We start from the raw sequence: 24,035 nt of genomic DNA, 5'->3' as shown, positions 1-24,035 counted from the left end.
CACATTTTCCCATTATTTGGGGACTTCCCTGGTTACACATACATCAACCAACCATTGATTGGAAAACACGGACTCTAACCTTCCCCTCTCACTACTGCGAGACCACGTGTAACCTCCAATCATTTAAAAAAATCCTGTCCATGGTGTCAGATGAAATTTCACCACCACCATGTTATCAGGATGTATCAGAAGTCTTCCTTGAGAAAAATGCTCAAGTATTGCCTCCCCATAGGGACTACGATTGTTCTATTGATCTACTCCCTAATAGTAAACTACCTTCCGGTCATGTTTATCTTCTTTCTCAGGATGAACTTTCTCATCTCAAGGAATACTTGGATGAGAATTTAGCGAAAGGGTTTATTAGACCCTCTACTTCTTCCACAGCTGCAGGACTTTTCTTTGTCCGCAATAAGGATTTAAGTCTCAGGCCTATTATTGACTATAGGCAATTAAATACCATTACGATAAAGGATCGCTATCCTTTACCTCTCATTCCCGAACTCATTGAACAAGTGCGCGGAGCTACCTACTTTTCAAAATTGGACCTAAAAGGGGCATACAACCTCATCCGAATCCGTAATGGGGATGAGTGGAAGACGGCATTCAGAACCAGATACGGATTATTCTAATATCTAGTGATGCCTTTTGGGTTGTGTAATGCTCCCGCAGCATTTCAGCGATTCATAAATGACATCTTCAGAGACTTACTTGATGTTTGTGTTGTGGTATATCTGGATGATATACTCATTTATTCTCAGTCCTTGTCCGAACATGTAAGACATGTAAGACTTGAGCTATCCAGATTACTCGCACACAATTTATACGTAAAATTGAAAAAATGCCTATTTCATAAGGAAGAAGTACTATTCCTAGGATACATCATATCTAAGAACGGTATCAAGATGGATATGAGCAAGATATCGTGTATACTGGATTGGCCTGTACCAACAACTCGTAAGGCATTACAACGATTCCTTGGATTTTCAAACTTCTATAGGAAGTTCATCAAGAACTTCTCTTCTATTGTGAGACCGCTCACACAACTTACAAGTGTAAAGAAACCATTCAAATGGTCTGAAGAAGCAAATAAAGCTTTCCGCTTGTTAAAATCAAGCTTCACTTCTGCTCCCATACTACGCCATCCAGACCCATCCCTCCAATACATCCTGGAGGTAGATGCGTCAAATATGGCTGTAGGAGCAGTTCTTTCCCAACGACCAACGAATACTTCACCACTCCACCCAGTTGCTTTTTTCTCTAAATCACTAAGTAGCCCAGAGGTGAATTACCCAGTGGGTGAAAAAGAGTTGCTTGCCATAAAACTGGCACTAGAAAATTGGCGACATTTACTTGAAGGTACTCGATTGCCAATACTCATATATACAGATCATAAGAATCTCCAATACCTTCAGACCAAAAAGACTCTTTCCCACCGGCAGGTACGTTGGTCATTATTCTTCCTAAGATTCAACTTCCTAGTGACCTACACGCCTGCAGACAAAAACAAAAAAGTGGATGCGCTATCACGGCTAACCGAAGATAACTGCGCCGAAATCCCTTCACTTCCTATAATACCCCATGACCATATTATTGGTGTTGTTCGTTCCTTGAAGGAAGAGATACTGCACAGTATAGGACTGGATTCACCACCACCACAACTAAGTGCTGATGCAGAAGGCTTCCTCTACTTTAACGACAAACTCTACATACCTCCTGGTATGCGTACCAAGATCTTGGAATTATCACATGACGTACCTATGGCAGGACATATGGGTATGACTAAGACATTCAATTTGCTCACCAGGCAATTTTGGTGGCCTGATATGAAGACGTCTGTACAAAAATTTGTTTCCTCATGTGACATCTGTGCAAGGTCCAAAATTGACACTACAAAACCATCTGGTCTACTTTGCAGTCTATCAATACCCAAAGTTCCATGGGAAGTTGTGTCCTTAGACTTTATAGTAGAATTACCACCTTCCAAAGAATTTACTACCATTCTAGTGTCAGTGGACCATCTGACAAAGATGGCACATTTCATTTCTATTCGCAGACTACCTTCATCTAAGGAAACAGCGGAATTACTAGTGAAACATGTGTTCAAGCTACATGGAATTCCAAAGACTCTTTTATCTGACCGAGGTTCACAGTTCATCTCCAAGTTTTGGCAAGCTCTATGTCATATACTACGAATTGAGCGAAAACTTACTTCTCCCTACCACCCTCAGACCAATGGACAAACTGAAAGAGTCAACCAGTGCATTGAACAATATTTGCGTTGCTACACCTCATACCTACAGGATGATTGGGTGGACCTCCTCCCTCTGGCAGAATTTGCTTACAATAACGCAACCCACAGTAATACTAAGCAAAGTCCATTCTACCTAAACTATGGGTTTCATCCCACACTTCTTCCACCACGCATCCTGCCATAAAGTAACCCAGTAGCCTCTGACTATCTTACCCAAATAAAAGACTCTCTGGGCTTACTTAACACCACCATCTCACATGCTCATAGCCAACAAAAAAGGTACTACGACCTCCGTAGAAGACCTTCTCCTCAATATGCTATTGGGGATCTTGTTTGGCTATCTACGAAAAACTTAAGGTTAAAGATCCCCAGTAAAAAGCTTGGGCCTTTGTTTCTAGGACCTTTCCCAATTGAGAAGCTCATTGGGAGAGCTGCAGTTCAACTCACCTTACCGGCAGATCTTAAAATACACCCCATCTTTCACGTGTCGCTACTGAAACCACATGTTCCCAACCAAGGAATAAGACCTACCATCTCGCCTCCACCTCCAGTACAAGTTGAGGACTCCCTTCCTCAGCCGATTAGAGGGATAAAAGAATTATTGCCGATGGAACAGATATGTATATCGGAGAAAATGCGTAACAATGTCTCTAATATTTATAAAATTCTTAATGAGGGGGAGAGGCTGGCGGTACCTCCATTCGCAGAAAAGTGGGAAAAAGAACTGGGTGCACATAGCCAAGGGTTCCAATGGGAAAAAAGTCTGAAACTGATCCACAGCTCCGCCATTGACATGAGTACGGCAGAAACTAATTATAAACTGGTCTCCCGATGGTATAATACCCCAGACAAAGTTGGGAATTACCATGGGGAGAATTCAAAAAATTGCTGGAGGGGCTGTCAAGAAATCGGTACAATGACTCACATTTGGTGGAAATGCCCAAAAATTAGAAAATATTGTCAGGATGTATTAGCTACAATTAAAAAAATTACCAATATAGAAATAATGGAAGATCCTTGGGTCTGCCTATTCCATGGGACCCAACTATCAATAAAACAATATAAAAAATCACTGATTCCACATCTCTTAAACGCAGCAAAAAGTTTAATCCCCAGAAATTGGAATGAGATAGAACCTCCATCACATAAAGAATGGCTTATGCGAGTAGAAAAAACTAGAAAGTTGGAATATTTAAAAGTGTGGGGAGAAGAACGATATGAGAACAGGATTGAAATTTGGGAGACATGGCAAAAGTTTAAAGAAAGTTGGAAAGGTCGTTAGATACAAGATAGAGAAGGAAATGGGGTAGGGGGATTTGGGTGGGGGGGTGGGGGTAGGGGGGTCCTAGAGGGGATAAAATGTTTACATCATGTGAAAAAGGAAATGATTTGTACCACATTTTTACCTTTGTATTTATAAAACTTTAATAAAGAAATATAAAAAAAAATAAATAAATAAATATTCCCCATGTGCCTGGGATCTCCACCCCCATGAGTAAGCTCCAAGGGACCAGATGAAACGCGTTGGGGGCATAGCCTGCCTGAAGTCCAGGCTAAGGTTGCCACTTACACACTCATATTAGGGACAGCATCGATGTGTGGTCCTTTCTTAACCTTTGTTTTTTTTTTTGTTTTTTTACTGGCCAATGTCTCCTGACATTCAGCCTGTGTGTGGGGGGCTTTTCTCTCCCCTGACTAAAGTAGCGGTTAAAGCAGCCCCACTGCAAAGGATAACTTTCAAGCTTCCTGGAGATGGGCTTTAGGATGTTTCTTTTTACCACAACACCAGGAAATTAATATAACCAAAAAAGTACAACAACTTAAGTGAAGTCCTTCAGGATATCTATATATTGTACTTGATTGAATATAACAAACATCCTATTAAGAACGTTTTACAAAAAGTAAATTTTACCAGCAACGATAGTAATGTACTTTTATCAAAGTCCTGTCATCTAGAATCTAGGCTGAGTACCATACATTATAGTTGCTGTGGATTACTGCATTTTGTTTATCATTTTTTTGCACATTTTACCACCTTAGTAAATAATTCAGCAATGGTCTTAGTTTCCCCATATTGTGGTCAGACTTGTCATTATGATTGGTGAATCTAAGTGCAGTAGAAGAGAGAACTGAAAATGTGGTCTGTATTCCAATTTGTATACTGTTACATCTCACACTGTTCTGAAATTCATAGCTTCATTTTGCTTTACTAAAAATGGTAGAAGAAAAAAATAGACTTGTCATGTAATAGAATGTCACAAACCAGATTTACTAGGAGTTGTAGAAGCCACAGTTGCAGAATTTCCTTCTCCTTTTTCTCCCTTTTGTCCTTTTTCACCTTTGGCACCTGGTTCACCTTTAAGAAATGTAATAGTTTTAATATTTTGTTAATAGATTGAGGTGATGTTTAATTGACAGTGGTATAGGAACAAAGGCTCAGTCCCATGCAAAACCATGAGTTGTTTGTGTATCACTTTCTTTCTTTCTTTCTCTCTCTCTCTCTTTCTTTCTTTCTTTCTTTCTCTCTTTCTCTCTTTCTTTCTTTCTTTCTTTCTTTCTTTCTTTCTTTCTTTCTTTCTTTCTTTCTTTCTTTCTTTCTTTCTTTCTTTCTTTCTTTCTTTCTTTCTTTCTTTCTTTCTTTCTTTCTTTCCCTCTTTCCCTCTTTCTTTCTTTCTTTCCCTCTTTCTTTCTTTCCCTCTCTCTCTTTCTTTCTTCCTAAACTATTCTGTAACATGACATTACAGCTTCTACCTTTAGTTGCCCTTCCTGCATAACCTTGCGGTCCTCTTGTTCCGGCGGGTCCTGGAAGTCCTGGAAATACAATAAAATAAGCATATTTTCTAAGTTTAAATATCAAGTAAAAATAGAAATCAATGGGTTGGTTTACTAATTGAGTTTAGGCTATTTAATTTGCAAAGCGAATCTTACCTTAGCTTAACTTAACTTTTTGGGGAAAAACATTATAATACTTGTTTGCACAAGGGGTCTTGCCTTCTGGTAAGCATTCCCACACACTGGGTGTCCATGTGGTGAAGGGAGCTTTTATGTGGAAGAGTCATCCTTTAGAGACTGCACCATTTCAGTTTTCTTGTCGGGGTGTATGGGACTTTATTCACCTATTATTCACTCATATATGATCTGTTGATGCACTTTGTATTCAGGACTTTTTATGTTATATATGGACTTACATTATATCAATTTTTTATATGCACTTTAGGTGTAGTTTTTACCACACACGTTTGAATGGCTGAAGTCTGCTTCAGCTCATTCACTGAACAATGTTAAAAAAAAAAATCATCTGGCAGGATTGGTTAATTGAAGTAAATCTTCACATAATTAATTGTATGAACATTTTCAGATCCTTTAGTAAATCAGCCTCTGTGTTCCCTCGCCCATTCCCTTTGTAAGCATTTGAGCTGTACAATACAATTTATCGGTTCCTTGTGCTGCTTCACGTCTGAGCTCTACAGTACAAGACCAGCAAATGGCTCCTAACAAGTCAAATTTCATATAGAAAATAAATAAATAAATTTAATGATACACTGATAAATACGGAGCTGCATGAATTTATGACTTCTGCTTGGACGTCAACTTTTAGAGTCCAGTCCGTTTCAATAGCTGATATAATTGAACATTTTAGTGTACCTTACTTTAAGTAAGAAAATAACACTTGCAGTAGTTACAATTTTTTTATAGCTTTGAGAATTCTAATGAATTACTCTCATTCATGTATTCATATAAGAGAATAGGATATATACTGATCTGGATAACTATAATTTGTTGCGCAATACTTCATTCTGGTTCTCAAAAACTTTTATTTGCTTAGCAGTTGCATGTGATAGCAATTACCACATTGAGGTCACTGAGCTGCTAAATTGTGTAGTTTACTGTATGTTAACCAGTCTAAAATTCCAATGCTGACACAAACGCAAACCAACACACATATTGCTTTAACATGCCTTTTTTTGATGCATTTAATGCATGTTTAAAGCATGGTAAAAAATGTGCATTATCATAGACTTGAACAGAAGGAATTGACAACCTTCAACTCCCCCCAGACTCAACATGTAGCTTTATTTTTGCCACATGGAAATTCAAAGCAAGGCAAACGCTACATGTTTTTCAAATGTGAACAGCTTTGTCTGCTCTCCATTATATCCATTGTAGGCTATTTTACTAGGCATTCAGGGAGCGGCAAAATCATGCCCCAAACTAGGTTTACCACCTTATCCCTTTAAAACCGAACACATATTAATTACACAGATTCTGTGGCTGATAAGGGTGGTAATTAAACACAGTTATTGTCTTATCTGCATCAAATTAGCCTCGCCACCCGTGTAATTAATATTATTTGTTTTTAAAGGGATGAGGTGGCAATCATACCTCAACCCTACTGTGTTTCTAATACAAGTGTGAACAGGGCCTTATTTGCTGCATATACAGTATATTCCAGACCAGTGACTCCAAGTACTGAAGCCAGATTCAAGCAACAAATTATATCAGAAGGAGACCAAAAGAAGACCGCTCCTATGAATCTGTCTAGACAGGTGTGCTTCAAGCTGGCCCCAGGACATTGTAAGGTTTTAGTAACTAATGCAGAACAGACAAAACTTTCTTTGAAATTCCCAACTGTGCTGAAGTATTTGAATCTTAAACATTCCAAAAACATCACATAAAAATGTACCTGGTCTTCCAATTATTCCTGCTAAGCCATTGTCACCCTTTTCTCCTTTGGGACCAGGAGGACCTAGAATATAAAATTCAGCAGTTTAAATAACAAAAGGGATAGCTGAAATAAATTGGTACAACTGCTGAACATGCTTCGTATTCATGCACAGATATCAAATAACAACTAATAACAAATGAGATCAAATACTTTTTCATGATGCTACTATCTAGCAGGTTTGCAAGAAGGTCCTAGTAGTTTCTGACCTGGCTTTTTGATTAACATCACCTGACAGGGCAAGTTCACATAACAGCTTTAAGCCAGGGTTGTTTTTCATTAAAATTCCAGAATCAGAATTGGTTACTTAGGTGATAACTAGTTCATTATCTCTGTAAGGAAGTTAATGGGGAAACTTTGCGATCCTTCGGGTGTTTATGTAAGTGACTTTCCTTGTCTGAAAGGATGTTAGATACGATGATCCTATTGAATAACCCCAAGATTTCAATTACAGTATGATTTGTGTCTCAATTGTATATGCTATATTGTTTTTTCTTCATATGCATTTTTTTCCCCATGAAAGTGGAGATACCCTTTAAGATCTGTTTGTTTAAAATAATTCTTACTAGCCCGGGATTATAACGTGCTGTACTCCAGGTTTCAATTTTGACACATTACTTTTTTTTTTTTTTTTGGACATATTGTGATAAGTTGGGGTTTTGTAGCTCAGTGGTAGTGCTAAAACATTGAGTTTACTCCACACCAAGTAGTTTTCAGGGCTTTTCTTCCCAATTTTATTCGAAAGAACGTCAAAAGTTGATACAAGTATGCCCTTCCACGCAACGGGTTTTCATAATCAATACAAACCAAACATAACTTTTAGCCTCTTGGCTCTCTTGTCAGCTTTACTGCTCCGAATAATACCTTTTGGTCCACCTGACCATTAGTACCTTTTGGTCCTGTTGACCAATAAATGCATCCCAGTGTTCATGCACAGATGCTGTACCTCTGCTCTGTGTCTTTCCTGGCAGCTCCCTGCTGCTTTGTTCCTCCTGCACCTTGCACCTCTCACTGCTCCCTTCACACACTGACCCCCTCTGGAGGAGCTCTAATTCTGACTCCTAAATGAAGGGAGCAAACATCTGTGCCATTAGTGGGCTTGCTTCTTAAAAAATCTGGCATAAACCACCATATTAAACAGTGGCACGGGCTCATCCTGCCACAATTATTATAGTTTGGTATTAATATTACTATTCATGTGTTTGCAATGAATTGGAATGCAATGGAAGCTGTTTTGACTTTTAAGCTACTTGCCAAATGGTGTTCAATGTGGATACGTGGGAGAAAAAAGAAGCACTGCGCCTCCCAACCTGTTCTTATACCATGTTTAAAATAGTTATTTAATACAGAAGGGATTTGCGAGCCAGGCACTCTGCCAATATCTGTGATTCCACTGTCATTAGACAGCGTAGGTCACAGACAAAAGGCTTAGAGTCAGAGCGGCTTTGTGCCTTGCCATTGCTGTGATGTCCAATCACAGGTGTGAACACTGCACGTGTATACCTTTGAGAGACCTACGGTTGCTCTCAGAGTGACATTTAAGGATGGATCCTCACAGTGATCATGGAGTGCAAATAAAAGTTAGCTGCTTTTAAATTAACCTGGCTTAACACTCCAGGGGGATGAAAGAGGGTTTTTCTAAGCCAATCAGTGAATTGCTCAGGTGCTCTCCTTCTCTACCTTAGGCTACTTTGCTTTGTCAGTCTTGTCATGGGTAAGGACCTGTTTACACCAGTGCACCATAATTCTTGCTCGTTGGTATATGTTGTGCTCATGCTCTACGATGCGTTGCTACAACACATCAAAATGTTTACTGTTTTTTTTGCAAATTCTTCTGCCTTAAGGAGGTCAATTGTGTGCTCCACAAGATGAAAGAACATCAGAGTAAGGACAATCAGTGAGTTTTAAAAGAAAGAGTTCAAGAAAAGGTGGCCTGGCATTCCCCCAACCACAACAACAAGAATAAAATGGATTAATGTACAGCAGTCACAATATCATCACAGTCAGCCCTGCTGTCACCTGCCTCCCAATTACTCCAAAATTTGGTGAATTTTTGAGGGCACCCCCTATTGATGTAGGCTTCTTTATATAGTGGTATTACAGAGTTCACTAACGCTTTCCACATATTTAAAGTAGGGGCCCTATCACCTCTCCACCGTAACACTATTAACTTTCTCGCATTAAAAAAGTAGGAGACCCAACAAGGTGCAAGCTGCTGTAGAGTGAGCCAACGCATTACCAAGTCCCAGAATGCAAACCTTGACCCTAGGTGGTACAGGAATGGTAGTCAATTTGGTAATGAAGTCCAGGACCCCCAAGCAATACAATTGTAGGGACAGGCAATGCCATATCATATGAGTGTATGTGGGTGCATCTGACTGGCATCGCCAGCATGTCCCGGTAAGTGTTTACTGTTTAAAACATGACATAAAGGGTGGTGTGGATTTTTGGCATCTGGAAAAGTGTTTGATATGGAACACATAGAATGTGCAAGTTCATTTTTATGCAGCACACACTAATGCACTTGGTGTGAACAGAGCACATGGAGAACAATTGTTCTCTAGCGTCCCTGCAGTGAGTAGTGTAGATCAATGCACTTGGAATGAATGAGCCCTAAAAGAAGCACGACAAACCCCCACCTGTTATAAAATACAACACATATAGAATTTATAAAGGTTTTTTTTTTTAATTTTTGGTCTTTTTTCCTTTATAGGACTTATGCACATGCAGTAACTGTAGGGGTTGTACAGCATCCATAGTCTGAAAATATATTTTTCCAGGACCCAAAGCTGCTGCGGACAGCCACCAATAGTCATCACTTTGAAGATGCAGCTGAACAAAGGTATGCATCAGCGGTTGCATAAAGCACTATCTACAGTCGCGGCATACGTCCATGTACATCCCGGTGCTTTACAAAACAACCTGCACATAGCTCCATACAGCTACATAATCTAATATGTATAAGTGGCAGCATGCAGGTTACCAGTAATAGAAAAATAAAATGATCAGCCCCCGTTAGTTTCCTTCTCTAATTGACTAAATCCAATGTTCCGTGTGAAAACAAAATATATAGAAACTATATTCCCATGAACATAATAATAGGAATGGTGTAAAAAAAAATATATAAAATGAGAAATCCTGCACAAAAGTGCTGAGTGCCAAAAAGTGCTAATTCAAAAATATATCCAAATGCCTGTGTATCACATGAAAAACCAAATATCTGAGAAGAATAAAATGTAAAAATTGGAAACTCCTTCCCAAAGGTGCTAAGTGCAAAGGGTACAGGGCTGAAAAAGTGCTAATGCAAAAAAAAAAAAATATATATATATTTTAAATTGCCAACCTATCATAAAATGAATATAAAATTCATATGAACAGCAATAATTCATAAATTCATATAGTGATATAAAAAATATACTTAAAAAGTCCGTGCATAAAGTCCCAAGTGAAAAAGGTGCCAAAGTATAAGCTGATTGGTTCAATCAATACAAAATCTTCCGTGACCACTTGTGCAAAAACACCCAATTTGCTCCATCCACCGTATCCCCCTAACTAACTGACCAGATGAGAAGCTGGTAAAATTATAAACCAGCAATTGCGCTTAAATATTAGATAAAATTTCCAGCAAGTCGTCTAAATTTCAAAAGTGGCTCTTCCCACATTCTCCATGGACGTTTTATTCTCAGGGTAATACAAGGTAAGGATGAAGAAAGCAGAAGGAAAAATTCCAATAGTGTGATTCCGTAAAAAACTCCAATAGTTTGTTAGAACATAAATGCAATACACTCACATTTCTGTGTGTCAACCTGACACAAGAGTTATTCGCATATATCTCCTTCACTCCGGCTATGTCTCCAAGCCTCGAATGCGAGGCACTACTGAGTTGCAGTGTTGATCGTCATTCTTGCCCCACCCTACTAGTTTTTCGTCACACGACGTGCTCACGGAGCGGTAGGACGCCGATACACCCCACGCCATCTTATATTGGGGAAAGCATCTGCTGCTGGTTATGAGTTCCTGCTGCTGGTTATGGGTTCCCTTGGGCCAGTCAGAAAACAGTCTAGGGGTTTTGTTTTTTTTGTTGTTTTATTTGAGAACTGGGATAGGAGAAGGGATGAGTGGGATACTCCAACTAAACAAACTATGCACAATTATTACTGGGACTTATTATATATGGATGCGGCAAGGCCGCTACTTCACCATGCCACTAAAGTGAAGTAGAATTAAGGTAACTGCCCTGTACTGTGAATCACTCTTCAGGGTCCTACTTGGCACCCCCTTTTTCCCTACTCTTCAGGGTTTTACACCCTTTACTCTGACACACTCTGTGAGCTGTCCCTTTATCTTCTGACTTCACTGGAGTGGTCCCCTTCCTGGGCAGATCCTTTGGCAAGTCCCCTGGTACTCATGGACACTGTTTTTCCCGGAAGACTCTGCCAGTAGCTATACTGTCAGCTTTACAGGATCCTCTGCAGCTCAGCTGCACATCTGGTTCACTAGGCCAACTCCCTATGACCACCTTCCTCATGCGACAGGAGGAGAGACAGCCATCCACCTCCTCCAGGGACTCTGCTTCCTGCCAAAGACGGCCTGTCACATGTCCCCTCAGCTTTTCTGAGCAATCCCAGGATGCACTGCAAGAGTGCCCTCCCACTGGGACTCCCACAAAAGCCAATGTGTCTCTGGCCAAGTTTCCTCCACTGTCCAACCTGCTCCCCTATTGGATGCAGTGGGGACACTCCCTCAGACTTAGTGAATCACACCTGGGAACATGCAACAGGCAACCTAATAGATCAGGCTCCCCTGATGAGCAGATGGAGCATAAAATGCTTTGAACCTAGCACCTGACTATGAGGAGGGTGCTACACATGATTGCACTATTACGATTTAGCCCTACTTCTTCTTTATTTTGACCATTAACAACTGGTATCATAGTTGGTTAGGTGGTTGCTTACCTTTTTGTTCTTTTGCTTGACCTAGAGTGGATTTTTTCCTGTTTTATAAAGCCAACAGAAAACTGGCATGTATTAAAAAGGGGATTCACTCCAGAGATAAAACGATAATTCTCCCACTCTACAAGACTCTGGTCCAGCCGCATCTTAAGTATACCGTCCAGTTAGGAAAGATGTGCTGGAACTGGATAGAGTCCAGAGAAGGGCAACAAAGCTCATAAAGGGACTGGATGACTTTAGCTATGAGGAAAAACTACAAGCATTGAACTTATTCTCTCTGGAGAGGAGACGCTTGAGAGAGGATATAATATCAATGATATCAATGTACAAATACCGTACTGGCGACCCTAATATAGGGAACAAAAGTATCAGCAAAAGGGAATTTATAAAGACACGCGGCCATTTACTAGTTTAACCTTAAACTGTGTAAAGGGTTCTTTACTGTCAGAGCAATAAGGATGTGGAATTCTCTTCCACGAGCAGTGGTATCAGCAAGAAGCATCGATAGATTCAAAAAACGATTAGATGGGCACCATAATGACCACGACATACAGGGGTATACAACAGTGTTAATTTCGTCGACTAAAACCGACTAAAACTTTTTCGTCGACTAACACAATTCAGATGACTAAAATACGACTAAAACTAAAATGGTATTTTAGTCTTAAGACTAAAATACGACTAAAACTAAAATGGCATTTTAGTCAAAAGACTATAACTAAAACTAAATCGAAATTTGCTGCCAAAAATTAACACTGGTGCATGCTCAAAGCATAAATAATAACATATTAGATTTTTCACTCCAGGACCAGCAGTAGTATATAATGAGTTTGGAAATTGTAGAGAAATGCTTAAATAATGCATTACAAATTACAATTGAACTACACCCATTTGATTATAGATGACTAAAATGAGTTTTAGTCGACTAAAATGTAGGGCGTTTTAGTCGACTAAAATATACTGGAGTTTTAGTCGACTAAATACGACTAAAACTAAAACACTTGCAGAAGACTAAAATAGGACTAAAACTAAAATGCCATTTTAGTCCTAAGACTAAGACTAAAACTAAATTGAAATTTGCTGCCAAAATTAACACTGGTATACAATGTACTATTGAAATAAACACTTATACACACACACACTCATCATAGGTTGAACTGGGTAGACTGATGTCTATTTTCAACCTCACTAACTATGTAACTATGTTTGTAACATTTGAATCATGTGTTTATTTGTGTGCAATGTGCAGCTTGTGTGTATGTGTACATTCTTTGATTGTTTATGAATATAATGCAGTGTTGTGTGTATGATTGTAATGTTAAAACCACGTGTTTGTGTGTAATGTGCAGATTGTGTGTATGTTTATGTATGTATTGCAAATTGTGTGTACTGTGCAGATTGTATGTATATTTAGGTTGCATCCGCGCAAGTTATGGATCACTGCTTTTGGGTTTCACAGCTGGAAATGGATGGGTGCCGCCTCCCATCCTGTACACTGCAATGTCAGGCTGTCAGTGGCCATAGCTTTTTGTGGTTGTTCGCACAGCCAGCAATTAACTGAAGTGCATCCAGCTGTGATCGCTGCAGGTAATCGCTGACTGTGTGGGCCCTCACACATAGTTGTGGCCACCAACAGCCTGTCATTGAAATGTAAGGACTATATGATCACAGCTGTCAGACTGGGATTTTCACCATGACCAAACACCCGTGCAAATGCAGCTTTATGTATTTAATGCAGTGTTGTGTGTGGTAATGTACCGATTGTGTGCATGTTTGTGTGGTGGTGCAAATTGTAAACAGTATATGCTTGTGTGTATATAATATGATGTGTGTAAAATGCAGGTATTAGTGCAGCAAAGTATTATTATTATTGTTATTAGTATTAGTATTATTGCTCCTCAAAACCCCTAAGTGCAAATGTGATGAAAACTGTCATAATTATAATAAATCCAAAAACAGATTTTCCTCTTAAATGTTTCTTTCGACTTTTTACCCCCAAAAAATACTCCACTTTCTATGGTTTGTTTAATTAAAAACAGTTGTCCTCAAACTATGGTCTGTGAGTAAGTTGATTGCTGTAGATGAGCCTCTGCAATGAAAAGGCTTTTCTCGTTGCAAGTTGAACAGAGGGAAGACACTGTATGGAGAGAGGCAGTGGCGCTTGCGGTAGCTGGAATGCAAAGTGTTATAGCACTTAACAATGTAACTGGCAATATTGGCTAGATAAATCTCCTTCCGGATGGTGCCTGTATAGTCCCAGCCACCAAATACCAATGATAGGGCACCATTACCCACTATCACATGACACTAATCCTACCACTGACACATGGGAGACCAGGAAATTTTACTCCTACTGACACCAGAGCATTTATTACTCCCACTGATTACTGACATTGGGGCTTTTTTTATTCCCACTGTCCACTAACACTGGGGCATTTCTTACTTCCACTGGTGCTGGAGCATGTTTTTCTCCAACTGATGCTGGAGCAGGTTTTACTGCCGTTGACCACTAATGCATGGGCATTTTTTACTCCCACGGACAACTGACATAAAGGCATGTTTTACTTCCAATGAACGCTGATGCAAAAGCATTTATTACTCCCACTGATTATCAATTCATGGCATTATTTTACTGTCACTGACCACAGTCCATCACCCAAGCATTATGACAGACAGTAATTTGAATTTTTGTTTTAAAAGTTTAGGGACCCCTAATTAATGTCCACCACCTTCTCCACACAATATATGCAAATAATAAAGAGAAAATATATGCAAGAAATATATAGTGACAATCAGTTTTAAACTAAAACTTCTTGTTTACTTCTAAACAATATAATGTATAACATGCTTTTTAATTGGTCATGTGCTATGTATATTTGTTCCTTCTCCAAATTTTCACCACTTCTGTTTTCCTTTCTCTCCTGTCCTTTCTCATTAAATAATGCTCTTGTAGTGTAGTATTCCAAATCATATTAAGATACAGTATAGTATTCAATTCATTCAAATGTCTGTTTAACTGTTAGGTGATATAAATTATAAAGCAAAAAAGAAGCAGAGTATGTTGTACACTATGAAGTGGGTCCTGTCAGAAAGCCTGCAATATTCCAGCCAAGACCCTAAATTGATTCTTGCCTAGGGCCCCAATTTCTTTAAAACTGGCCCTGCTCAAAGTACAGTATACTTGCACATTTTACTATACTTGCCTTACGCTGCGCTTCAACAGTGACTGGTCACCACCCACCACTGCAATCTCTTCTTCTGCTGCTTCTGGGTGCAGCAATGTTCCTCTTTAGCCGCTGTTTAGCTACTGATCATGTAACTACTTCAAAAGCACACTAGATTATGTCATTAATACTACCTAGGTCTGTTTTCTGTATATTACAAATGCCAGGAATGAGGCAGGGCTGTAGACAGTAAACGTTGCATGTCTCCTTTGCCAGTAAACTCTAACTTATTGTTTTTTGTGGGACTTTTGCTCCAATTTAACCAATTCCTTAAGTGTAAACCCTAAAAATGAACTTCTCTTACTTGTCCCCTTTTGGTTTATTAAATATACTATTGAAAGCATTTTGTTCCATCTGTTCAACAAGTGCAAGGATACCTGTTTATACTGCTAAAAATCAAGTGAGCTCATTACTTCCTGTGCTCTCTGCCTCAGCTGACTTTTATTAGTTAGTAGTGTCATCATACCTGCCCATTTCTCTCAGCGGAATACAGAAAACACTTCTTGTCCTAGAGTGATGATGCTGCTCCTCCATAGATATCATGAAGTAGCTAAGCATTGTCACCCTAGGACAGGAAGTGTGTTACTGTCAGGATCACCAGGTGGAAGGAAAGGAGAAAAAATCCATAAAGAATAAATAATGCAATTACAACATGTAAAGACTGTTATATATAAAATGTAATCTTGGGGGTTTACTGTAGATACACTTTAATTAACTCCTAGCCCTAATACAGTAGTTCACCACTATGTATGAATTTACATAGTTACATAGTAGGTGAGGTTGAATAAAGACAATAGTCCATCCAGTTCAACCTGTGTAAGTGTGTGTGGCCGTAATCATCTCTCATATCCCTTAATGTTTTTCTCCTTGAGATGTATGTCTAAGAGTCTTTTGAAAGCCACCATACTTCCCGCAGAAACCACCTCTTGTGGTAGAGAATTCCATAATCTTGTTGCCCTAACAGTAAAGAACCCCCCACGTTGCGTGAGGTTAAAACACGTCTCCTCCAATCGTATTGTATGCCCCCCGAGTCCTCATGCAATCCTTTCGACTGAATAGATTTTTTTCTATGCTGAGATCACCATTGAGATATTTATAAATTGCTATCATGTCCCCCCTCAGGTGCCTCTTCTCCAGGGAGAATAAATCAAGCGATTGCAGACGCTCTTCATAATTAAGGTCCTCCAATCCTCTAATTAGTTTAGTTGCCCTTCTCTGGACTCTCTCCAGCTCCAGCTGGTAGAATTGATCTACCCTATAGATGATCTGCTGAAGTTCTTTTTTTTACACAGTACTTATAGCCTGAGTTTTTATAAATGGACAGTGCTCTAAATAAATTAGACTTGTAAATGTATTTACCTTGAATTGTTGTTAGGTTTTTCAGTGTAAGAGATTGCTCCCAGTCCTTTAACTGAAGATCATTGGTGATCTGATTCAGTGTTTTCACTTCCTCTTTCATTTCTTGTTGTATTGTCATAAACTGCTGTTTAACAATGTTAATATCTGATGATGCATTCTGAAAGTATGTATACTGTTGACCAATTTCCTTTTGGAAGAATTGATAAAGGAGTTTTAAAAGTTGTTTTATAAAGTATGTTAAGTTTATATATCTTTAAATACTGTAGATGGGATTTCTGAACAAGTATGGATACTGAAATGAAGTTCCATGTATTTCTCTTTAGATAATGAGCAAAATAACCTTACAATAAGTAAGGAGAAACCACACAATCAATCCGTCCAGAAGTGTAAAAACCGGTCTCAGCTGGCCTCCTCTTATTCCATGCCCCTCTGACTTGTTTCACCCTCCCAAAGACTTAGTCAGATGAAATGCATCAAAGGCCCGAGGCATTGGAGTAGACTAACTGAAATCAGTTTTTACATTTGTATTACCGGGCAGATTGTGTGCTGTTTTACCTTTCTTATTGTAAGTGTGTGATATGGGCCAGACTGGCCCTCTGGATGCCTGCACCTCACAGTAGTTGGAGTCACCATGTGTATACACACAGTCACTTGGAGTGGCACTGTTTCTTATGAGGTCAGACTGAGCAAAAAAAAAACTGTCATGATCCATTCTGTTATAGCTATAAAGCTAGCAGTAGTTAGTCACATTTAACTGGGCATGTTGCTTATGCAAGCAGTTTCGTCAGTTCTAATGTTACCATAATACTATACATATACCATACAATGTAACATTAGAAACAAAGATGCTGCATTGATAAGCAGCAACATATCTTAAACACTACAGAATAAGTCCAGTAGAATGTGAATACTACCAGATATATCATCAGCTGGATAAATGTGGACCTTCACAGTCATCTAGCTGTGCATTCCAGACTATAGATCCCATACCTATTGATTATGGTGCCCAGCCATGTCCACAGAATCCTAAGGCCATGCAGCATGCTGGGAGTAAATAGGAGAGTGTTTCCTAGACACATCCATGTCTCCCCAGTTCCCCCATAAAAACAAGCTGAATGTTGAAAAAAAACACAAAAAAAAACTCCTTATGAATACACCTAAGCTGTATATGCAAAAGGGAACATGAGAATGCATAAATATTTTTGATGGTATCTATTTCACATAAGCTAGTGTTATATATTAATTTACAAAACGCAAGCTATAGTAGTATATGCATACTGTAATGGGATATCAATGCAGCTGCCTGAAGGTTATATCAAATTCTATATAAATCAGCCTTTTTGAACCAGGGTTCCCAGGCACCCTGGGGTGCCTTAAAGTTTCTTTAGGGCTGCCTGAAGGTTATATCAAGTTCTATATGTTTTCCTAAAAGTATATTGTTAACCAGTCTTTTTCAACCAGGATGCCCAGGCACCCTGGGGTGCCTTGAAGTTTCTTTAGGGATGCCTTGGCAAAATGCCTAAAAATGTATCAAAAATTGTATAGAAGCCAGCAGGTGGATCAAGCCTGCCTTTTAGTTACACAAAGCCACAAGTTTTCATCATGCACCATTACGACTTTCTAGACACTGGCATTCTAACAACCAATGACATCAGTTAATAAGGAGGATGTCTGTTGCCTCCACAGCATCCTTGTTTGACCCTCCTGTGCCCCTGTCCCTCAGCACTGGGGTGACATTAGCTGGCTGATGGAGAAAAACTGAGGGAGAAAAGAAACATTGGAATACTAGTCAGTACCAGTGCGCAAAAGTGTATTTGCTTTGGAAGAATAAGTCACCTCTAACGCTGGGTGTCCTACATGTGTGGAAGTTGGTGCATTATGTTAAGCTATTAGAATCGTTTTTTACATTTTAAAATGGGTTGCCTTAGGACTATCCATAATTTTAAAGGGTGCCTTGAAATATATCTATAATTTTAAAGGGTGCCTTGACTGAAAAATGGTTGAGAAATACTGTTTTAAACATTGCAGTTGTAATAGAGTATTGTACTGTGTTAGCTTCATCCAAGCCTTAATAAGGGATCTAGGTTGTCCCAAAAGCTTGCTGATTTAAAAACATAAGTTAACCAATAAAGGGTGAAATTTTAACTCCAAACTTTTAGCAAGAATTTCACTTTAAACATAGATTTACAACGTATACCCCATATTGCAGTTGTCAGCTTGGTGGGGAGTGATGGTGAAATCTGGGTTGGTGGTTCCTCCAGTAATATAATAATCTGGAAATACATGCTATAATTTCAAGGACCACTAATCCTAAAATATAAAGTTCAATTTTGTGTCAGACTTGCTTTTAACATTTACAATTGTGCAAGTAAATACATCCATGAATGTTAATAACATTGTATTGTAAAAGCACCCATAAATGTTTATAAAATTGGATTGGTTTTTTACATGTACATATCAATTTAAGTCATGTTTAAGCAAATTACGCTATGTTTTAAATCATAATAAGGGTTGTTAATTTTCTAATATAGGTGTATTTGATTTGGTTGTTGCTTTCCACAATATAAACTTAATGCTGAAGAACTCAGAGATGTTAGATGTAAGTGTAATGAGCAAATTTGACCAAAATCCACTTGATTCCTTCTCTAGGTATGCCTAGGTAAAAACTTTTTTGCTGCTCTTTATTAATAAGAGTTATATATTCTACCTATAGTGGTTATATTTAGTGTATAGCAGACAATGAGTCTAGTATCCTGGCCAGTTCTAAAAGGCAATGTTCTGATTCTTTTGGGTAAGATTGGAGCTTGCCACTATTCCCAAACCCCAGACTCATTCTTACTGGCTCACCACTATGATGAGTAGCCTCGCTGGCCATTATGCATGTACAAACGATAGGTAGGGCAAGGCAAGCTTTGCCTGTAAAAATGAGCTGATATTCGGCCATGAAAGGAAGAGTTGAGAGACTGCTAAAGGTATTGGTGGGTACCTCTAGGTGTCTGCAAATTATAACAGTAGCAGCTTTTAATTTAAACAACAGAGTCCCTTGAAGGAGGAAACTAATTTTCCAAAATGAATATTTGAATAATTCCTGTAAATCCACTTCATATATTCAAGGTTTTATGTTTTTTCTTAAAAAATGTTCTTAAACATTTTAAATTAGTCCTCAAATGCTCTTACCTCCTTAAGAATATGAACCTTTTCAGAAAATGTCATGTTTATATAATCCATTTTCATGTCGCTGTCATCCAGTGTAGTGGTTAAGTGTCCCAGTGTTTTTTGTATGTCCTGCATGCGTTTGTCCTTTTCCTGACTCTGTGATATGCTCTCATTTAATATTTTATTTAGAGATTGCAGTTTTGCTGAGTTCAATGAATTTTGTGATTTACAGTCAGAGAGGTTTTGTATAAGCTGGCTCAAAATAATGGAGTAATCATGGAGGCTTCCTGTTTCTGATTCTTTGCCATCTTCTCCTTCATGCTTTTCCTTGCAAACGTGTTTGTATTTTTCAAACTGGGAGATCTGACCTTCAAAAGAGATTAGAAAGTAATACATAATTTATAAATTTCACGTGTAGACTTCCAGTCGCAGGTATCTTCGTCCAGAAACTGGTTATTACGAAAAAATTCCAAAAACAGAGTGAAAGGAACCAGATAGCTAAAATAACTTTGTTTCAATCAGAGATGCGTTAAGTTACTATTTTTAGAATAGAGTGGTCTTATATTCATTGTCACCTGAAAAAGAACTTAAAATGCTGAAAACTACATCTTGGTGTTAAAGGTGATCGTTGGGCAAAAATGTATTATTGCAGAAAATACCCCCTTCATCTGCCCATCATGAAGGCAGTCTGTGGGCTGGCTTTTAAGAGACAGCAAAGGCCATGTGAGTGGGCATAAACCTCCCTTTTAATTATAAAGGATTGCTCAGCAAGCTGGGCAAGGAGAGCTGAGGTAATCCCTGTCAACACTATCCAAATCTACAACCTGGATTTTCCTAAAGAACTACAGGGTGGTGAATTTAATGGTCATCCTACACATAGGTAGCTAACTGAGCTGACCGGTCTGGTCAATGTGGGCTGGCCGCTACAGGAATATAAAAAGTTATTAAGAAGTTCTGCTTCGAAATAGACACTGGACATTAACATATTGATTGTTATTGGTTTTATTTCTGTTAGTAGCAATCAGTAAATATGTTTTAAAACAAGCTCCACTGGCCACTGTAGCTGTGGAGTAGAGTAATTAATCCTCAAAGTTCACAGAAAAAGCTCTGCAGTCCTCCTCTCAGCAGCTAGGCTCACAAGCTCTATCAGTAACTAATAGGGATAAGCTTTGGGTTCTGGTCTTATATGAATTTGGCTCAAACCCAGTCTGTTCTGCCAACATGCACACAAATTGGCCAAACCTTCTGCTGGTGAAACTGGAGGTCTGGCATAAAAAGGGGGTATTTCTCCTTGTTACTATCTGAAAAAATGTTGCTGTCATTCAGTGGGATTGAAGCGTCGGGAACCGTCATGGGTCTTTTTATTTCAGGAGGGCGGGTTGCAGCAGGAATTGTGATTGACATGGATGACATGTTTAACAGTGGATTTACAGTGTGGGACTGTTTTTGCTTTTCTTTTCTTAAAATACTTGTCTTTCTTTTACTTTACATTTTGTTTGTGAATAAGTGGAGTATTATGTACCCCTTAAGCTGGCGATACACTAGTAGAACAGTCGTATGAAAATTCTCAGTACATTTAATGACTTGACGAATGTCATGTGAAAGTACTTGTGTGGATTTTAGAGGGGACCTCTTTTTTTTGTGGGGGTCCCTCTTAAAACTCATACCAGACCTGAAGGGAATTAGGGAGAACTCAATGCCACTTTTTTGTGGGGGTCCCTGATTAACATCTATATCAGATCCTTATCTAGAATAAGTTTCTGGTACAGATGAAAAGAATGCCTGGCTGCTCTGTTTACAAATAAGACCTGCTCAGCCTTTTAGACCCCGTTCACATTAGGTCGCTCCGACTTCGGCAAGTCGTAATAGTGTGTACCGGCTCTAAAACACATTTTTTTCTTAATCTTCACAGATGTTTTCAAGGAATTTAGCATTTTAAAGTTTCACTTTAAGCATTACTAAAACTGGTCCTCTCCACCAAATGGAATTTAAGTGTAGTTTTTATACATGTCCCCCAAGGCAGTAACCATCCCCCCTCCTACCAATGCTAAAAAAAAAAGGCATTTTTGCTTTCACATGATTGGATGATGTCAGTAGAGCTTTCCCTCATTTACTAAGCTCTGAAGCAAATGTGAGCCTAGGGCAGTGATTCTAACTGTGGGGGGGGGGGGGGGGGGGCATGGCTTCTGAAATGACCATAGAGACATGTGATCCTATATAGAAGGATCGCATGGGCTCTATGACCATTCCAGGTAGAAGAACAGTCAGCTGTGTTTACAACAGCTGACCGTCCTTTTCTCTCAGTGGGGAATGATCGCGGGTGTCAGGCGGCAATCGGAGCCGTCGGACACATGCATCGGCTTCCCCTAGCTTCCTGCGCGTGACCGACGTAGACCTACGTTGGTTTGCGCAGGAGAGCCACCCTGCCGCAGTAAAAAGGCAGCGGGTGGTCGGGAAGTGGTTAGGCATTGCTAAAACTGGTCCTCCCCACCAAATGGAATTTAAGTGTAGTTTTTATACATGTCCCCCAAGGCAGTAACAATCCCCCCTCCTCCCAATGCTATTTGTTTGACAATGATGGCAGCATGGTATTGATTTAGTAATGGTAAATAGACTGTGCACTTTGCAAATGCAGTGGCACTCTGCTAGTGCATTTGCTCCAAAGCATAGTAAATAAGGTAAAATCTCACAAAGAATACCCAATCACATGCAAGGCAAATAACAAAAAAGGCATTTTTGCTTTCACATGATTGGATGATGTCAGTAGAGCTTTCCCTCATTTACTTAGCTCTGAAGCAACTGCACTTGCAGAGTACACAATCTATTTGCCCTTAATAAATCAACCCCAATGGGGTTAGATTCAGCTCCTGAATATGTTTTCGCTGAAACTGCCCTGGACCAAACCCAGGTATGTTCAGCTCATCACTACAGGTTAAAGGTTCTCTTTAAAGAAACCTCTGAGGTCTATTAGACCCCTGAAGTCAACTCTATGCTCAATACATTTCACCCACAGCAGCAGACATCAGTGAATGATAGTGCTGAACTCAGAAATGATTGCAGCTGATCACTTTCCATATGATTATTCCCAGGGATGATCAGAAAAGTAGGGAGAGACAGGTAAGCATATAACATATGACAGGACAAACGGGGCACTTCACAATACTTTGCAGGTTTTTCTATAAAAACAGAATTCTGGCAGGGTAAAGAATGAATTACTTCACATTAAAAGCAGCTAAAGAGGTCAGGGATTTCTTTTTTATACCTCTTTTACTGTTCATTAAGAATATGGAAATAGTTTCATGTCCATAGTCTGGGCACAGGTGAACTTTAAGAAGAAAGTTTTAAGCTACTGCAGTGCATGCAGTAGTAACAAGTTGTACAGGAGACTGTTGGCCAATCTATGCAATTGTATCTAGCCACTTCTGACTAACATAAATGGTTAGATCCACCACAAACAGTAGATAATACCACCCCACTGCTTGACTATGTGACAAGCAGACATGGCAGAGTCAGAGTGGCTGTGACTAATTCATTTAGATAGAGATTAGTGTTTCCACACTTGGGATAGACAATTTATAGACAGCCAACTGAAAATAGCAAATGCCAGTAACCAGATGGAGAAAAGGGATAATAAATCACTGCCAGTGTGCTGGATTCTGATGAAAAAGAGCAAATGTGCGGTAGAATGCAGCCAGAGCGGTTACAACGGATTTACTGAGGAGAATAGGAATGACAATCCAGGTGAAGAAAATTAATAGGAGGTTGTGAAGAAATTCGGAGCAGCTGCTGATGTGTTGAGTTATAAAGAAGTTTATGAGCGCAAGAAGCAAAGTTTGCTGAGATAGAAAGCCTCTACACAGCTCAGTCCCTGTGTGCAGGCAGCAGGTGCTACATGTACAGGCTTTCCAAAATAGTGTTTGCTTTATGATGCCACATCTACTGCCTGCTTATAAAACAAGCATAGGGTTGGCTGGAAGCAATATGTCCGCAATTACCAAGAAATCATATATTTGCCCAGCCAAGAGAATTCTGTCTTTTTAGTTTGTGGTGCAGAATGCAAATCTACATGTTCTTTGTCAGGACTGTCCCTAAAGTGTTTTATATGTATGACTATAATCTGGCTTATTTATTTCTCTATTTTCACTATTTAGAATATGACCTAGGTCATTACTGTAACATCACCCTAGGCATTGGCAAATATTGCCTGCACACAAATCTTAAAGTAGAATTCCAGATAAAGCCTTCCCTCCTCCCAACTCCTATACTAACTAACCTGTGTAGAAAAAGGTGTACATTATATACTTACCTATATCCAGCCTGCTCCAGTCCAGTCACACGATCCCCCGTGTCAGAAAGTTGTTGCTTCAGGG

The 24,035-nt window shown here is 39.2% G+C and overlaps 1 protein-coding gene across 2 annotated transcripts in view; it reads right to left on the bottom strand.

The window, feature by feature from the left end:
* Window positions 1–24,035, bottom strand: part of MSR1 (macrophage scavenger receptor 1) — a 65,073-nt gene that overhangs the window by 37,987 nt on the left and 3,051 nt on the right. For both annotated transcript variants that reach the window (XM_082262264.1, XM_082262265.1), the window contains 5 exons: window positions 19,687–20,033; window positions 16,510–16,696; window positions 6,936–6,998; window positions 5,003–5,062; window positions 4,515–4,607 (listed from right to left, as the gene is read on the bottom strand). In XM_082262264.1, the coding sequence (XP_082118390.1) occupies window positions 4,515–4,607; window positions 5,003–5,062; window positions 6,936–6,998; window positions 16,510–16,696; window positions 19,687–20,033 (750 nt within the window). The remainder of the gene's footprint in view (window positions 1–4,514; window positions 4,608–5,002; window positions 5,063–6,935; window positions 6,999–16,509; window positions 16,697–19,686; window positions 20,034–24,035) is intronic.

This window comes from Pelophylax lessonae (genome assembly GCF_965119305.1).
Source record: "Pelophylax lessonae genome assembly, chromosome: 1".
NCBI lineage: Eukaryota > Metazoa > Chordata > Amphibia > Anura > Ranidae > Pelophylax > Pelophylax lessonae.
Note: the sequence above shows the minus strand (reverse complement) of the source record. Positions and strands in the feature narration are given on the sequence as shown.